This window comes from Vulpes vulpes, chromosome 12, assembly GCF_048418805.1.
Source record: "Vulpes vulpes isolate BD-2025 chromosome 12, VulVul3, whole genome shotgun sequence".
NCBI classification, from domain to species: domain Eukaryota; kingdom Metazoa; phylum Chordata; class Mammalia; order Carnivora; family Canidae; genus Vulpes; species Vulpes vulpes.
In genome coordinates, this window is record NC_132791.1 from 164,848,707 (window position 1) to 164,865,940 (window position 17,234).

Consider the following 17,234-nt stretch of genomic DNA (forward strand, 5'->3'; position numbering starts at 1 on the left):
TCTTGGTAGTGGTTTTTGAGTATGCATCGGTGGTGATTCTTTTAATGATAATTATATTGAATATTGAATTTGGTGGGTGTTTGCCTTGGTTTTGTTTCTGATCACCTGATAGTACTAATTCTCTGCTCTTGGGCTGACTTGGGGATTGTTCTTGTGCTGGGCAGACTTTTTGTTTTTTCTTTTTCTTTTTTCAGTTAAACTGTCTAAAAGTGCTGCTGCACAGTTGCATGTGTTCATCTTTTTCTGTTCCCCTGCATGGAGTGTGAGTTCTCAGTAAGGGTCTCTGTGGCATGTGGGAGGTTAGTAGAAGCAGGGGCTATGCAGCCCCCTCAGCAAAAGGAAGCCTGGTTTCTCCAGGTTGAGAGAGGGTTCGGGTGAGCAGCCAAGAAGTTGGTTTAAGGTTGCAGCTGATAATGCTAATAATGGGTTTAGCATTTTATGATGTAAGTTGATTCTCTGAGTTTGATAGGAATTGAATCTCATGAATACGTAAGTTGATTCATTAGTTAGATTTTCATTTTTAAAGCCATCCAGTTTTGGTTAACAAAGCCCTGGTCATAAAAGGCTTCTTGGCATTCATTTGATATGTAAGAAAAAGGTATAATAAACCTTTGGATACTGTGGATACAATTTAGGAATTTTTGAGATTCATAGTTCTTTTAAGATAAGGGGGCTTTAGGGAGGAAGCTGGGATACTGGTCTCTTCCCTTAGCATAAAGCACAGCATCTAAAATACTTCTGGTCATTCTCTGCTTTGGAGAAGAGTCTGTTGCTAAATGGGCCAGAAACACCAAGGGCTCCAGCAAAAACAGCCAGGGCCACTCATTTCTTAGGCCGGGCAGTGGGTTAAACCAGTTAGTTTGTTATATTGGAAACTGTAGTGAAGTCCAAGAGATAATGGATTGTAAGAATAAATCAAGTGTTTGGGGCAAGATAATAGCAGTGTTCAAGTCCCTTCGAGAGGCCTAGTTGACATTTAGTTTTTAATGAAAACGGAAGGATTTGGCTACCGTGTGACTAGGGGCTTGAAAGGTTTGTGATACATGAGGAGCCTTTTATCTTAACGTATAATCTAATAACATGCCTCTGATGTTCTGTGACAGATCAAATGAGGACAGGTATCATTAAGCTCTGTGTATCATTAACAGTAGTACTTTGTTTAGTGCTTTATAATTTACAGGGAGCTTTAACATCCATCTTTTTTTTTTCGATTCCCAAAACAGCCCTCCTGGATAGGAGTGTGTGTGTGTAAATAAAATGAGTAATATTACTTCCAATGTATAGTTGAGGAAACCAAAGCTGAAAAATGCTGTCTTGCTTACTCTTAAACACCTGTTAAATCATGGGTTTGAGGCTTAATCTTGGGTCTTCTGAATTGTTTCAGTGTCCTTTCCAGTAAGAGCAGTGCTGCTTCACCAGATGGGAGTCCTATTAAAGTACAGGTGCTATTTCAGTAGGTCTGGGGTGGTACCTGAGAGTCTTTGTTTCTAACAAGCTCCCAGGTGATAACCAATGCTGTTGGTCCCAAGGGACCAGGTGAGAAAGAATGATGATGACTGGTGCTCTCCATAACCAAGAGCTGATGATCATTCTTTGCTCTGAAATAATAAAGATGATGACCGTTAAATAAAGGGAAAGTAATGTCTCTAAGACATTTTTAGTTTCCAGGGGACATACTTAGTTTGCAAGTAATCAGGTTCTGGTTGTCGTATGTTCTGTGTATCTGAAAACAAGCTAGGATTTTTAAGAGCAGCTCCTTAATGCAAGGATGTTGCTTTCCTCCTCTAAGTCCAATTGTCTATACAATTTAGATTTCTTGTCCTCCAGAGGAATTGATTTCTAATGCCTTAGCCTGAAGAATATCTGGCAGTAGCAATACTGAATAGAAAATACATTTTTTATGACCCTGTATTGGTCAACCAACAGATACATTTTGAATGCACCTTATGAATAAACAGAGAGGATACAAAGGAATAATTATTCAGTAAATATGCATTTAATATTATACATAATCATTTTTGCATAATGACAGCATTAAAAAATGGAATTCAGGCTCATGAGTTTTCTATTATGATAGTTCCCCAAGTGCGTCATATTGTCCCACTGCTGAACCTTCTCTTCTAGTTAGTGCTCTATTACACACCTGGTCCTTTCTGTGCTTGCTTTTTCACCTACGTCTTCTGGGTATTTTCTCTTTTCTGTCTGCACAAGCTCCTTGCAGAGTCTCTTCAGGAGGTCTTTGTGTTGGGATTTAGTGAAAACGGAAGCATCATTTAGTGACATGAATTGGCCAGATCTGAGTATTTTTTCCAACCCTGCAATAAGTGAATCTAAATATCTTTAAATCTTTTTTGTTGTGAGATAGGGTGTACACCTTGGCACATAAACTTTGCATACAGAGTTTTTAGTGTTGTGGTCAGTATGGGATGTGGGGGCTATAAGGAGAACATATTCTACAAAGTCAATATGATAGTATTTTATTTTATTTTATTTGTTGGAGGAGGGATAGAGGGAGAGAGACTCTTAAGCAGGTTCCACACCTAGCACAGAGCCTGACGTGGGGCTTGATCTCACAACCCTGAGATCATGATCTGAGCCAAAATCAAATCAGATGCTTAACTGAATGAGCTACCCAGGTGCCCCTAATGGGACAGTATTTTAAAAAGAAAAAAAAAAATGATGGCCACTTAATTTGAGTTCCTTTGGATTTATGTAGACTTTCTTATTTATTTATGTTTTGTTTTAGAGTCTAAAGACCTAATCTCTATCTCTCAAGTGTAATATGAAAGCAATGATTAGAATATATGTTATTTTGTAGATTAGGTAGTATTCATTTCATCTTTGAACAATCTTGAACAGAAAAACTGAGATGGGATGAATTGATAGTTGTCAGTTATGTGGGAACAGTCAGAGTGTATTATGTAATGTAAAACTTAGCTTATACATACTGGTAAGACCTTTTTTCTCTAATGTTTATTAGTGTCCTCTTTTATCACTTCAGATTAAACATTCTGAGGCTTAAACTAAAAGTGAAAAGGAAAAAAGTATAGTCTACAAATTTAACTCTGTTGTTTTGTTGTTACATTTTCAACTAGGTAGGGCTTATATGTGGGCTTAGCACCCATTTATGGACCAACAGAAATAATAAAGATCAGCACCTCCAAATTGAGGGATCAAATTATTGTCATTATTGTTAAAGTTATTTTTTTTAGAAATAACTGTGCATAGAAAGTAACTGTACATAGGATTCTTTGGCCTAGAAAGTAAGATATTATTTACTAGATGTAATTGTGGTAATCACAGCCAAGTGAAAGAGTACTGAGTTTTTGTTTGTTTTTTTTTAAACCTAGACTACCCTGAACTACTCTTCTAAGTGAATTGTTGCTTTTATTTCCTGAATAGAACTTCTTCTTAAGCCTATCCATCATAGGGAATTTTAAATCCAGCATTGCTTTCGTGTTATAAAGATATACTTATGTTAGTTAGGAACAATTGATTATTATCCTGATAACCCTTGAAGACTAATTATTAGGCTGTTTTACTTGGTCCTAAAATAGCAGCCTGACTGCCCAACTAAAGTTTTTGAAAAAAAGGTAAAGCTGGAAAGACAGAATTAGAGACAGCATCTTAAAGTGGATCTATTTTACATAAGCAGAATATAATCTTTCTGTTTTATGTGCTGATAGGAAGAGTTGTCACTTAAAGTGATACTCCTCAAGTAGATAGAAATGCCGTGAGTTTTCATAGATAGAAAATATCTTGTATTTATTAAAATATTACTTGGGGGAATTTAAAATGTTTAATGAGAGTATATTTGCCTAGCTTAATTATGTTCCAGAAACTTCTTAAAATTTTGGAGGTGAAGTGTTTATTGGTTTAAGTGTGTGAAAACAAAAAAGGAGACTCACTATATGATCCTTTTCTTTTATGCTTTCTTGTTCTCTGGATAACAAACGTTAATTGTACAAATGTAGTGCATCAGTTTGGCTTGACAAGAAAATAGTAAATGCAATATATGCTCATGGAAGGCCTAGTTTCAAAATTCACTTGTCTTCTAGAAAAAACAGTTTGGTTAATAAGAACCTCATGTGATCTGCTAATAGGGATTCATTTTTAACATCATCCCTGTTTGCTTCTTTTTCTACCTTCTCCTCTTCTAACTTTTTTCTAGGGCTGCTCTTTTTAGTAAAGCTAAACAAAACGTGGCATCCTACAGCCTTACTAACCTTTGTTAATCCGCCTGCTCGTCACATCTTGTATGGCATCTGTGCTCACTCATGGGGGAAAGAGTTTCTGGAAGAAGCAACAGCAATAACCAAGGCAAATGTGGGGACATGGCTGCATGGATTTTAGCATGTGTGGGGCGTAGGTTTTATTGCATTTTCTCAGGATGGTGGAGGTGTTATTTCGCAGCATTTTATTAATAACTTCACATGACCTTAGAGGGAAAGGTCATTGTGTCAATTCTCCTAAGAAATGGGATTGCAGATTTCATCACATAAGCCAGAAAGTGGGAATTCACATTCATGTTACTAAACAAGCAAAAGCAAATCTTTATATTATGATCTGTATATACTTATGTGTTAATAAACTTACACACGACTTAGGGGGTTTTGTTTTATCTTTTTTTTTTTAAGTTTATTTTATTATTTTTTTTTTGGTTTTGGTTTTAAATTTGGTTAAGGCTCTTTTGCTTGTTTTTTCTTCAATTTGATTTTCCTTTTTTACATTTTAATTTTGGTTATTTCGGGGCCATTTTTTGATTTTGTTTTTCCAAAGGACGCGGATTCTGATAGCGGGGACGATTCTGACAAGAGGTCCTGCGAAGAGAGCTGGAAACTGATTACTTCTCTGAGAGAAAAGCTACCTCCCAGCAAGTTGCAAACCATTGTTAAAAAATGTGGCCTCCCTAGCAGTGGGAAGAAACGAGAACCAATTAAAATGTATCAAATCCCCCAAAGAAGGCGCCTGAGTAAAGATTCCAAGTGGGTCACCATCTCAGATCTTAAGATTCAGGCAGTAAAAGAGATATGCTATGAGGTTGCACTCAACGATTTTAGGCATAGTCGGCAGGAGATTGAAGCCTTGGCCATTGTTAAGATGAAAGAGCTTTGTGCCATGTATGGGAAGAAAGATCCCAATGAGCGGGACTCCTGGAGGGCAGTGGCCAGGGATGTCTGGGACACTGTTGGTGTAGGGGATGAAAAGATTGAAGACATGATGGCCAGTGGTAAAGGTGGAACTGATGTAGATGACCTCAAGGTTCATATCGATAAGCTGGAAGATATTTTGCAAGAAGTTAAAAAGCAAAATAATATGAAAGATGAGGAAATAAAAATCTTAAGAAACAAAATGCTCAAAATGGAGAAAGTCTTGCCACTGATTGGATCTCAAGAACAGAAAGGCCAAGGAAACCATAGATCAAAGGAACCTGTTGGTGCTAGTGTCAGTAGCAAGTCTGAGAATGACGGAAGCAGAGGGGACAGTGGAGACCTTGGGAAAGAAGAGCGCGTTTCCCAGCTGATGAATGGAGATCCAGCTTTTAGACGTGGACGTCTGCGCTGGATGAGGCAAGAGCAAATCCGCTTTAAGAATCTGCAACAGCAAGAAATTGCAAAGCAGCTGCGTAAGCAGAACGTACCTCATAGGTTCATCCCTCCTGAGAACCGCAAGCCCCGCTTCCCCTTTAAGAGCAACCCTAAACACAGAAACTCCTGGAGCCCTGGGACGCATATCATCATAACAGAAGATGAGGTAATAGAGCTTCGAATCCCAAAAGATGAAGACAGGAAAGGAAATAAAGAGGAGACCCAAGAAAAGGGGGGTAGAACAACTTCTAAGGATCTCCAGTTATCATGGGGCTCTCAGGGCACTCGAAGTCAAGATCACATTCAAGTTAGCAAGCAGCATATTAACACTCAACAACAGCCACCTCAGTTACGCTGGAGAAGCAATTCTCTCAATAATGGTCAACCGAAAAATACGCGCTGCCAGGCATCTGCCTCCTCAGAATCATTAAATTCCCACAGTGGTCACCCCACTGCTGATCTGCAGACTTTCCAGGCAAAGCGCCATATTCACCAGCACCGTCAGTCTTACTGTAATTATAACACTGGAGGTCAGTTAGAGGGCAGTGCAGCCGGTTCCTTTCAGAAGCAGACTGACAAGCCCAACCACTGTAGCCAGTTTGTGACACCTCCAAGGATGAGGCGCCAGTTTTCGGCACCCAATCTCAAAGCTGGTCGAGAAACCACAGTATAAATTACTGGACAAACTTGAAATCTTGGTGGAGGAAACAGGCAATGTTAGCTTATGATTTGAGTTGGTTCTAGCCTTGGCCTTGACTTCCTAGTATTTACATTATGGTTTTAATGTTGCGTTCCTGCGAATCTTAACTGATTTTAATATTGTTAAAACATAAAACACTGGTAGACATTTCAACACCTCCCTTTTGTTTGTATGCCATGAGTGGGCAGTTTCTGGAATTTTGGACAAAACACTGAGACCTCCCTTATTTTTCTGAGACTTTCCTCCTTTCTTGGTGCCTAGATAATACACTTATTTACACAGACTGGTCTTATTTTGGTGTAAATTTGTTAATGTTTTCATACTGCCTATAAACTGATTGTATATCCAGAAAGACCTGCCTCTTGGTTTGCAGACATTCTAGAGGGGAATTTGATACACAGAATTAAATATCTATTATTTCCCCATAAATGTTAGACATTAGTTTAATAACATTTGACTATGTGGACACAGCTTTGGATTTCTTATCCATGTCTGTTCCTGTCTTTAAATATAATTGGAATTTTTATAAGCCAAAACTATATGTCTTTGGACATAGTTTATAGTACACAGCTTTGTATCCTATCACAGAACTTCCCCATCTTCTTCTACCATATTTTACATAGAACTGATTCCGTAGGTTGGTTGGTTTGTTTGTTTTGAATGTATCAGTATGTGTATGAAATTTGTCATAATACTGAAATCTTTAAATTGGCACCATTTCTGGATTTGTTTTTAGTTTGCTTTTTGAAGTTTAGCATATCATTTCTCACATACACAAACGCGCGCACACACACACTCACACTCTGAACCATTCACCAAAATCATGCCAACAAACTGCTTGTATGGCTCCTTGAGCAGTATGTATAAGTTCACAGGGAGGTTATTGGTGGCGAGGGAAGAGGTGGGATGTGGGGAGAAGGCCACAGCGTATGCCTCTGTGCTATTTATTCTCAGTAGATGATGAGATCATGAAATAAATTAACTTTGGTTGGGTTGAGAATAAAGGAGATGATGTAAAATAAACTATTCTTTGCGTAACAGTAGTAATGCACACAGATAGATGCTGAAGCAAGGAGAGAAGTCCTGATAAACGTTTATTGTATCAATACCTCACTCTTCTTTGTCGTGGTCTCAGTTTGCCTCACTGGAGAATCCACTAAAAAATACGGATATTAATGGAAGAAAAGAATAGTTTTCTACATCCTTCCTCATCTCTTGAACTTCTCAGCAACTTTTTTAAAGAGGCAGTGCGAAGAGCCAGAGATGTCTATGATACTGCCTGACTCGCGTTGACGACTCCCCTGAGTCATGGAGTCACCTGCCCAACACTTGTCTTCAGACAGTGTGGAATTGCAACCAACATAGTGATTAGCATTCAAGGAAGCCTTAAAGATTGTGATTATATGGTTTTCTTTTCCTTTGCGTGTGGGCTCTATGCCTTATTAGAATACATTATTTTTAACCATAGGGGTTTTGTTTTGTTTTGCTTCTAAGAAAATGCTTTCTTAATACACAGAAAGTTGCTTCCAATTAACTTTCAGGATATTTTTGCTTTTGTAGCTAAAACGGTTCTAGTCTTCAGCTGAGGCTTTATGGAAGATGAGACAGATTCCGCAGATTAGGGTGATATTTGTAATGGCTGGACTTAATTGAGACAATCTCCTGTACCATGTGGTTTGAGAAATTCAGTAGGCTACTTCAGATCAGTCATTTCAGTGCATCTTGCATAAGCCCTGGTTCTTTATTATTCTTAGATATGTTAATTGCTCCTTTCTTGCAAAAAATTCATTGTCTACTACAGGTTTCCCTCACTATCCAAAAGTAGAGTGTTTTCGTGAAACCTTTCATAAGCAAAAAATGGTGTAAAGTGAAGAAGCCGTTACCATTAATTTATATGGGAAAAATTTTTGAGGGTTCCCAGACTCAAAAAAAAATTCTCTTACACTTTTCTGATACCTTATGACACATCTTGCTAACAGATGCACAAAATAAATCGAGATAAAGCGCAGATGTACATCACAGTTCAGAGCTCTGGTAGCTGGACGCTGAGCTGCTATGTGTATTTCCCAGAAAAGAGTGTGGTGGGGCCACTAGCTGCATGTGCATCCTACCTCTAAACTGGCTCCCTGCAAAACAAACAGACACACTAAGTGCAGTTTTTTATAAAAACAAAAATTCTCTTTGGATTTCTTTCAGTTAGCAAAAATAGGTACTAACATAGGTCTTTCATAGAAGCAAAGTGGCCTAACACACAGTCTCGATCGAATTGGGGGGGATACCTGTATTAATAATAGTAATAATTGACTTGGCTTTCAACTCTGTAGTAAAAGTGGGCTCTCATTTTCCCTACTTGAAATAACATAGGATAGGCCTATACATTTTCATTTTTATGGTGACCTTTTAATCTTGTTATGAGCAGGTGCCTCCCTTTCCTGCTAAACAGTGGGAGTGATGAGGTGATATTATAGAATGAAAAGTAATACAGCATTTTCATTTACAAATGTGGGTTGTGGTAAGCACTGTACCCACACTGATATTCCAAAGAATTAGGTTTGTGTTTGTGCTTCATTTGCTGATCTAGGTGCCCTCGTATTGCTAAAATGTTTAGATCTCTAAAGGAGCCCTAATTTCAGACGACCAGAAAGAAATGAACCAAGGTTTGATTGATTGCCACATATGTCTCCTCCTGTATTTCAGAGCAGATGCTTGTCTTAGAAGATAACAGGGTGAATAAAATGGCTTCATTGACTTTTTACTAAATAAGCTTACTAGCGTCATGCTTTTGTGAGTTATTGGTGTAGCTTACATTGTTTTGTTTTTAAATTTGACAGGATCTCTCCATAAGCCTAAATACTACATGACCAAAGAGAAATGGTCATCATTAAACAGTTAATTATGTTATTGAAGTATTCATAGCTATTATAGAAAAATGGGGGGGTGTGCTACTGAAATATAATCTGAAAATTACAGAAATGTGAAGGAGTGCTAATTAGTATAGTTTTATATACCACAATGGTATTCCCTGAAGAGTTAAAGACATCCTGTTCATCTAATAAGTCTAAACCAAAGGGCTTTTTCTTTTTTCTCTCTCTTTCTTCTTTCTTTCTTTCTTTCTTTCTTTCTTCTTTCTTTCTTTCTTTCTTTCTTTCTTTCTTTCTTTCTTTCTCTTTCTTTCTTTCTTTCTTTCTTTCTTTCTTTCTTCTTTTCTTTCTTTTATTTCTTTTCTTTCTTTTCTTTTCTTTTCTTTCTTTTCTTTTCTTTCTTTCTTTTCTTTCCTTTTTTTTCTTTTCTTTTCTTTTCTTTTCTTTTCTTTTCTTTTCTTTTCTTTTCTTTTCTTTCATCTCATATTCTTTCTAGCACTTCAGATTGTTTTCTCCATTCACTGGAAATGCAATGAGTGGAGATTTTTATTCCATTGAACTGACTTGAAGTGACCTCTTGTGCTTTAGGTACAGGTTGATGCTGAAAATAAACACAACACAGCACAGAGTTTGCCACACCGATGTCTGCAGTAAAGGCTGTCAGACTGCAGGAAGTTACGTAGATTTCCTCTGGTTAGCTGCTATACCCCTTGTGCCTGACTGGTCAATTGTAGACTTGCCTTGATGATTTGTTCAAAAGCCTGGGAGGAGGGGAAGCTGACATGTTCTGGTGTGCTGTAGTGAAGACACCTTCTCAGGTGCAGTGCAGACCAACATATATCCTGAACTGTTAGAGCCAGAGTCTGCGTTTTGAGCAGTTTTCATAATCATCCAGTGTATGTCATCTTTCCAAGATTTCAAAATCTGCTCTAGATACTTAGTTTGAACCACTCTAGGTTGTGAAATGTATTGGTTTCCTGCCATCATTACTGTAAAAAGAAGTTGTGAATCTTCTTGTTAATGAACTATGGATTTCTCCCCTAATTTCTAAAATAAAATGCTTGAAGATTGTCTTTGAGTGTAAGATCTACCTTTTCAGAAAGGGAGTTAGTTTGTTATGTTAAAAAGTAAAGTCCTTATTCAATAAAAGCTGAAACTATCTTTTAAGAGTGTGATTTCTCTCTGATTTGGGAAGAAGGAAAAGTGAAGCAGGGTGGTGTTAAGTCTGGTCCTGACTTTTTTATTTAATCCTTTTTCATCAGAAGATGGTTGCAAATCACATCTTTTTAAAATGTATTTCTGCATAAACTTGATTCATTTAAAGCTCTTGGTTTCTGTTCCCTTTTCTGTTTATCAAAATTCTATTTTAAATGGGATCTTTACTATTTTATGCCATATTTTATTTAAATAAAATTTTGTCTAGTATAAGTTGAGTTTACCTTAACTGTGTTTTCAATCTTTTTATCATATAATCTGAAAGTTTTAAAAATGAAATCGTATAGTTCCTTTCATATGGCTAGAAACTGAATTTCTACAAAGCTTTCAGTAACTCTGTTTAGCCTCTCTTTTCCCCCTTAATCTCTGCTTTTCTCCACCCAGATTATTAGTGGTGTGCTAGAGGTGACACAGGATAAAGCAGAAGAGTTTTCTGGAGTGGGCCATCAGTCTCATTGATCATTTGGAAATGGCATTTTTTATATTGAAAAATGACACAATCATGTATTATGGATTAGAATACAAAATCTACGAGTCTTTTTTTTTCCCCCTGTGAGTTTATGATATGAAATTTGGAACTTGAGAAAAATATTATACTTGGATGGGTCTGCTTCAGGTCTCATACCCTGTCACTCAGGGTACTTGTTACCAAGATCTGACCATTTCTAGGGTGACACAGACGACAATTCCAGTGCGGTATGAAGTGTGCAGTGATCGTTGTTCACACAAGGGGAGAGGGGGGTAAGGTGTTTGAAGGAAGAGGCCTTGAGCCAAGAGCAGAGCCCCAGAGTACAACTGGGAATTTATCCAAGTAAAGAATGGCAGAGTGAGAGAGGAATCACGTCAGGTCCAGGGAACTGCTAGTAACTTGAGGTGGTCAGAACAGCAGCTATGTATCAGGGAGAGGTAATAGATGAGGAGCACAGGGGAAACAGAGGCCACATCATGGCATGCTAAGGAGTTGGGATTTTATCCTGAGTGTGATGGGAAGCTACCAAATGATTTTATACAGGGAGTTTGCATGGTTAGATTCACCTTTTAGAAATGGTTAAAATTTGGGTTGAAAGGAGGCAAATTGACAGCCTAGTGCTCCATTTGGGAAGTTGCTGTATGGACTAAATGAGAATGCTTTCCACCCAAAGCCAGGGACAAAGGAGAGAGGGAGACTCTGATTGAGATACAATCAACTAATCCGTTTGTGAGTGGGATAAACCCTGTGTGTACAGCCCGAAGGGTGATGAATGTGCGCAGTTGGATCATGGTTGGAAAGTAAATGAGACCAAGACGGCACTGGGGGGGGGGCCTGGGAAGAAATAGGAGCCACTCAGATCTAAGAACAGGTGTTGTAGGATCCCTGGAGGGAGAGGTCATGGTGCTGCAGGTGGGGAGCAGGGTACAGTGTTGACAAGAACTGGGACGCGGATAGCTCCCTTCCGGCTATTGCTTGATAATTATAATCTGCCACTACAAAAGGAAGGCAGTATTAGCAAAAGGAGCCAAGTCTCTAATGTCATAAACAGATCTAACCAGAAATCCCGGATTGGTGACATTGATTTGACCTTAAATGTCACCTCCCCGGAGATGCTCCAGTGTGGCATTGTCATCTCTTTCTGAGAGTGCTCTTCCTACCTTGTCTCTTCATTTCTGTCTTGGACTCTAAGCCACTGTCCGCATAGCGACCGGCATCATCCTATAAAAACAAAAATCAGATTGTAGGAGTGGACTCTGGTGGCTTTCCGTTGTGCTTTAAACTCTAACCCTTCTTACTGTAGCCTACAGAGCTTTCCATGTTCTGGCTGCTTGCCTGCCTCTCTGACTTCATCTCTTAACATTCCCACACTGCAAGCACTTCAGACTTTTTGTTCCTTGAACATGCCAAGTTTGTCCCCACCTCTGGGCTTTTGCACTTCCTCAGTGCCGGAATCCTCATCATGTGTAACTCCTCTTCCGGACCTGTGTTCACATGTACTTCTGCTGCCCCAGCCCTCCCCAAGCCAGCTCTCCCATGTTTAATAATGACAACCTGTAATTGTTTTTGTGCTTGTTTGGTTCTTCCATGGGAATATAAACTCACCTAGAATAAATGCCTTATCTGTCAAGTTAGCACTACCGTCCCTCTGTACATATTATCAGAAGAATGGTTCTGAAACTGGTGTGCATCAGAATTCCCTGGGGGCTCATGAGAGCACAAACTGCTGGTCCCATCTCCAAAGTTTGACTCAGGAGGTCTAGGGTATGACCATTTGCATTTCTTTTTTTCTTTCTTTCTCTCTTTCTTTTCTTTCTTTCTTTCCTTCTTTTTTTTTTAATTTTTTTATTTATTTTTATTTTTTATTTATTTTTATTTTTTTAGAGAGAGAGATGGGGGCGGTCAGGGGCAGAGGAAGAGGGAAAGAGAGAATCCCAGACAGGCTCCACATCCAGCACAGAGCCTAACATGGGGCTTGATCCCACGACCCCTAGATCATGACCTGAGCTGAAATCAAGAGTCAGACTGAGCCACCCAGGTGCCCCATAATTTGCATTTCTGATAAGTTCACAGATGATGCTGATGCTGCTGGATTATCAGCACCCACCTCTGAGAACCACTGATCTAGAACAGGGGTTGGCAAACTGTTCATGTAAAAGACCTGTTAGTAAATATTTTAGGCTCTGTGGGCTCCATGGTCTCTGTTGCAACGACTCAGCTCCCCTGCGACAGCTGAATAGCAGTATACAAAGGAACAAGTGTGGCTATGTGTCAGTAAAAAATTTTATTTATAAAAAATGGGGTTGGGTTTGTTGCATAGGCCATAGATTGTCAACCCTGATCTAAAAGATAGGAACTTGGGGATCCCTGGGTGGCGCAGAGGTTTGGCGCCTGCCTTTGGCCCAGGGCGCGATCCTGGAGACCCGGGATCGAATCTCACGTCGGGCTCCCAGTGCATGGAGCCTGCTTCTCCCTCTGCCTATGTCTCTGCCTCTCTCTCTCTCTGTATGACTATCATAAATAAATAAAAATTAAAAAAAAATAAAAGATAGGAACTTTTGAGAACTTCCACTAGTAGCTTACTGCATGACTATATACTGATCTAGAAGACAGATGAGCACCAGATGGTAGTGATTCCATGGTGAATGGCAGATACCCAGCCTTAGGAAGTTCACAGTTGTGGATAAGATAGCCATTAGCCCAGCAGTCACATCAGTAGTTCTAGGGTATATTTGTGATCAATGCTATGAGGGAGAAATGCGAAGTACTCTGAAAGTTTACAATTGGGAGACTCGAAATGAAAGATGCCCTTTCCTTGCTCTCAGCTGATGACCTCCATTTTGCTACACTGAGATAAAGAAGTGATCCTAAGAAGACCTCCTTTACTGCCCACTTGTAGTTTGTGCATCCATCATGCATCTCCCTCCTGGTGGTGGATGGACTGGCCTCCTCCAACCTTAGCCCTGTCCACTTTCCCAGCATTCCATCTTCTGTCCCCTTCTCAAGAACTCACCATACATTTACCCTTTTCTTGAACACCTCCATTCAAGCATGGCTTTGTTTTACTACTTGGAAAGCACTCCTATGTTGCCTGAGAGCCACCATTCCATTTCTCTGTTGCTTTTTATAGAAATGCTTCTTAAAGAGTTTGCTGTATGTTTCCCTCTTGTCCACCACTATTATTTCTTCTTGTTCATCCGTTGTTTCTTTTCCCCATTCTTGCTTGAACTCACTCTAGTCAGACTCATGTTCCATATCACCACAGTGAAGTCCCTCTTCTCAGAGTCACCAAAGATCTCCACAGTGACAAACCTGGTGATGTTTTCTTAGTCCTCTGCCCTGACCTCAAGACGCCAATACACAACTATGACCTGATAACCTTATAGCTGACTGGCAGCTAGCTCAGGCCAAAAATCCAAGAGCCATCCACAATTGCCCTCTTTTTTCTCACATCCCATGACCACATCATCAGTATGTTGTATTTCTTCTACCTGTGAAGCATACCCCAGCTCCATTCTCTGTTCACCACCTTTCCTGGCACCCTGGGCCACCTACCACCATCTCCCTCAGCACTGCTTTGACAGTATCATGACTGCTGTCCTCAAGCTTTTCTCCATGGAGAGTAATGTTTTTATTTATTATTTTAAAATTTAAAAAAATATTTAATTTATTTATTCATGACACGCACAGAGAGGCAGAGACATAGGCAGAGGGAGAAGCAGGCTCCATGCAGGGAGCCTGATGTGGGACTCAATCCCAGGTCCCCAGGATCAGGCCCTGGGCTGAAGGCAGCGCTGAACCGCTGAGTCACCTGGGCTGCCCAAGAGAGTGATGGTTTTTTTTTTTTTGTTTTTTTTTTGAGAGTGATGTTTTTAAAACGTGTATTAGACCCATATTACTTCCCAGCTCTAAACTGCCTGATGGCTTCCCTTAGAATGAAATCCACAGTCCTTACCATGTCCCGAAAGGTCATCCATAACCCAGTCCCTGTCTGCCTCCTTCGCAACTATGTTTCTGAGCCTTCTCGATCCTTACTCCATGCATGCAGGTTTTCTTGCTTTTCCTTAAAACACACCAGCCTCAGGCAGCCTGGGTGGCTCAGTGGTTTAGCGCTGCCTTCAGCCCAGGGCGTGATCCTGGAGTCCTGGGATCGAGTCCCACGTCGGGCTCCCTGCATGGCACCTGCTTCTCCCTCTGCCTCTCTCTCTCTCTCTCTCTCTCTCTCTCTCTGTCTCTCATGAATAAATAAATAAAATCTTTAAACAAACAAACACCAGACTCCTTTCCCTCTCAGAACCATTGTACTTGCTTTAGTTCTACTTTGGTTGGAATTACCACCATTGCCACCACTCCCCCCAGAGACCTTAACATGCCTGCTCTAATTAAAGATCCTCTCTATAGACAGACCTTCCCTGAGCACCTGATCTGAAAGTTCCTCTTGTTCCTCTCTCCTCCCTGTTAGCCCTGATACCTACCAACCTTTATTTTCCTTCATAGCACTTATTACTACTAAAATTATGGTGTGTCTTGTATTTGTTTACTATTGATCATCACTCTTTCCCTCTCCAGTGAGACTTTTGTCTCATTGACCACTATGCTCCTAGCATCTGCATGTGGTAGGAGTGATAGTGATTAAAAGAGCATGCCCTGGAGTCCAGTTGCCTGAGTTCAAATCCCATATCCATGCTTACCAACTCTGATTTTTATAAAATTACTTAATTTCTTTAAGCCTTTTTCTTCTGAGGCTAACAATAGTATACCATCTGCATAGGGTTTTTGGGGAGATTCAGATAATTTTTTTTTTTAAGATTTTACTTATTTATATGAGAGAGCACAAGAGAGAGCATGAGAGTAGGGAGTGGGAGAGGGAGAAGCAGACCCCCTGCTGAGCAGGGAGTCCAGCGCAGGTGCTGGGATCATGACCTGAGGCGAAGGTAGATGCTTAACTGAGGGAGCCACCCATGCACCCCGAGAAGATTCATAATCCATACAAAACATTAAGAGCAGTTCCTGGCACAAAGTAAGCTTAAAAACAAGGATGGGCAGGACAGAACATCCTAGAAGAGGGAACACCCAGTACCTTTATAAATACAGAGATATATCTAACCACTTGAGACTTTTTTTTTTAAGATTTTATTTATTTATTCATGATAGACATAGAGAGAGAGAGAGGCAGAGACACAGGCAGAGGGAGAAGCAGGCTCCATGCCGGGAGCCCAACGCGGGACTCGATCCCAGGACTCCAGGATCATTCCCTGGGCCAAAGGCAGGCGTTAAACTGCTGAGCCACCCAAGGATCCCCACCAGTTGAGACTTCTTATAAACACAAAAGGCTATTGATAAATATATTATTATTTGGTGTGCTTCCCATAATTATCCTAGTTTCTGCCATAAAATCAACAGAACAGTAGTATTTAAATCTCTTTATCCGTTTGTTGTAGGAAAATCCAATACTTAGAGTTTTCTGATGACATATAAAATGTCCTTATTGGAAGCTCATGTATAGCTTGGTTTGAGGAAGAGGAGGGCTAGTTCAGGTTATGGTGTTGATATTTGGACTATCAACCAAAGATAGAAATTTTCCCAAGTCTAAATGCAGTTAAAATTCTAGGCCCATATTGTTACAGGAAACCTTTTAATGTCAGCTTTACTGCTTCTAAAGCATAACTAGAGCCTTTAGGGAAGGTCATCCTCATACCTTAAATGTCAAAATCTAAGGATTTTTGTCAGTAGTTTCACCAGCTTGTAAACTGATTCTTGAAGAAAGCCTCAAGAATAAGCCAGTCACTGAAAACTAAAATTACGTGATTCCACTTACATGGGATACCTAGAGTATTTAAAATCATAGACAGTAGAATGGTAGGTAGTTGCCAGAGGAGGGGGAAAGGGAAAATGGAAAGTTAAGTGTTTAGTGGAGTTTCTGTTTTACAAGATGGAAAGAGTTCTGGAGGTGGATGGTGGTGGTGGTTGCACAACAGTGTGAATGTATTTCATACCACTAAACTGTGCACTTGAAAATGGTTCATGGGCAACCCAGGTGGCTCAGGGGTTTAGTGCTGCCTTCAGCCCACGGCATGATCCTGGAGACCCCGGGGTCGAGTCCCGTGTCAGGCTCCCTGCATGGAGCCTGCTTGTGTCTCTGCCTCTCTCTCTCTCTCTCTCTCTCTCTCTGTGTGTGTGTCTCTCATGAGTAAATAAATAAAATCTTAAAAAAAAAAAAAAAGAATGGTTCAGGTGGTAAATTTTATGTTACATGCATTTTATTATAAAAAATTGGGGAGGAAGTGAAAAAACAAAAAATCCTCAAGATAAAATATTAATATTTTTTCCATCTGAGGATTTTTAGGTAGACCAACCATCTTTCTCTTCTCACTGAAAAGATACCAAAGAATATATAGGTT

At 39.8% G+C, this 17,234-nt stretch overlaps 1 protein-coding gene across 19 annotated transcripts in view; it reads left to right on the top strand.

Moving 5' to 3' along the window:
* The window catches only part of KIF1B (kinesin family member 1B), a 147,973-nt gene that overhangs the window by 80,541 nt on the left and 50,198 nt on the right, over positions 1-17,234 (top strand). For 2 of the 19 annotated variants that reach the window (XM_072731278.1, XM_072731279.1), the window contains exon 21: positions 4,780-10,316. The exons of the other annotated variants lie outside the window; for them this stretch is intronic. In XM_072731278.1, the coding sequence (XP_072587379.1) occupies positions 4,780-6,261 (1,482 nt within the window). In that variant the 3' untranslated portion in view covers positions 6,262-10,316. Of the gene's footprint in view, positions 1-4,779; positions 10,317-17,234 lie in introns of those variants that run through there. 19 annotated transcript variants of the gene reach the window in all.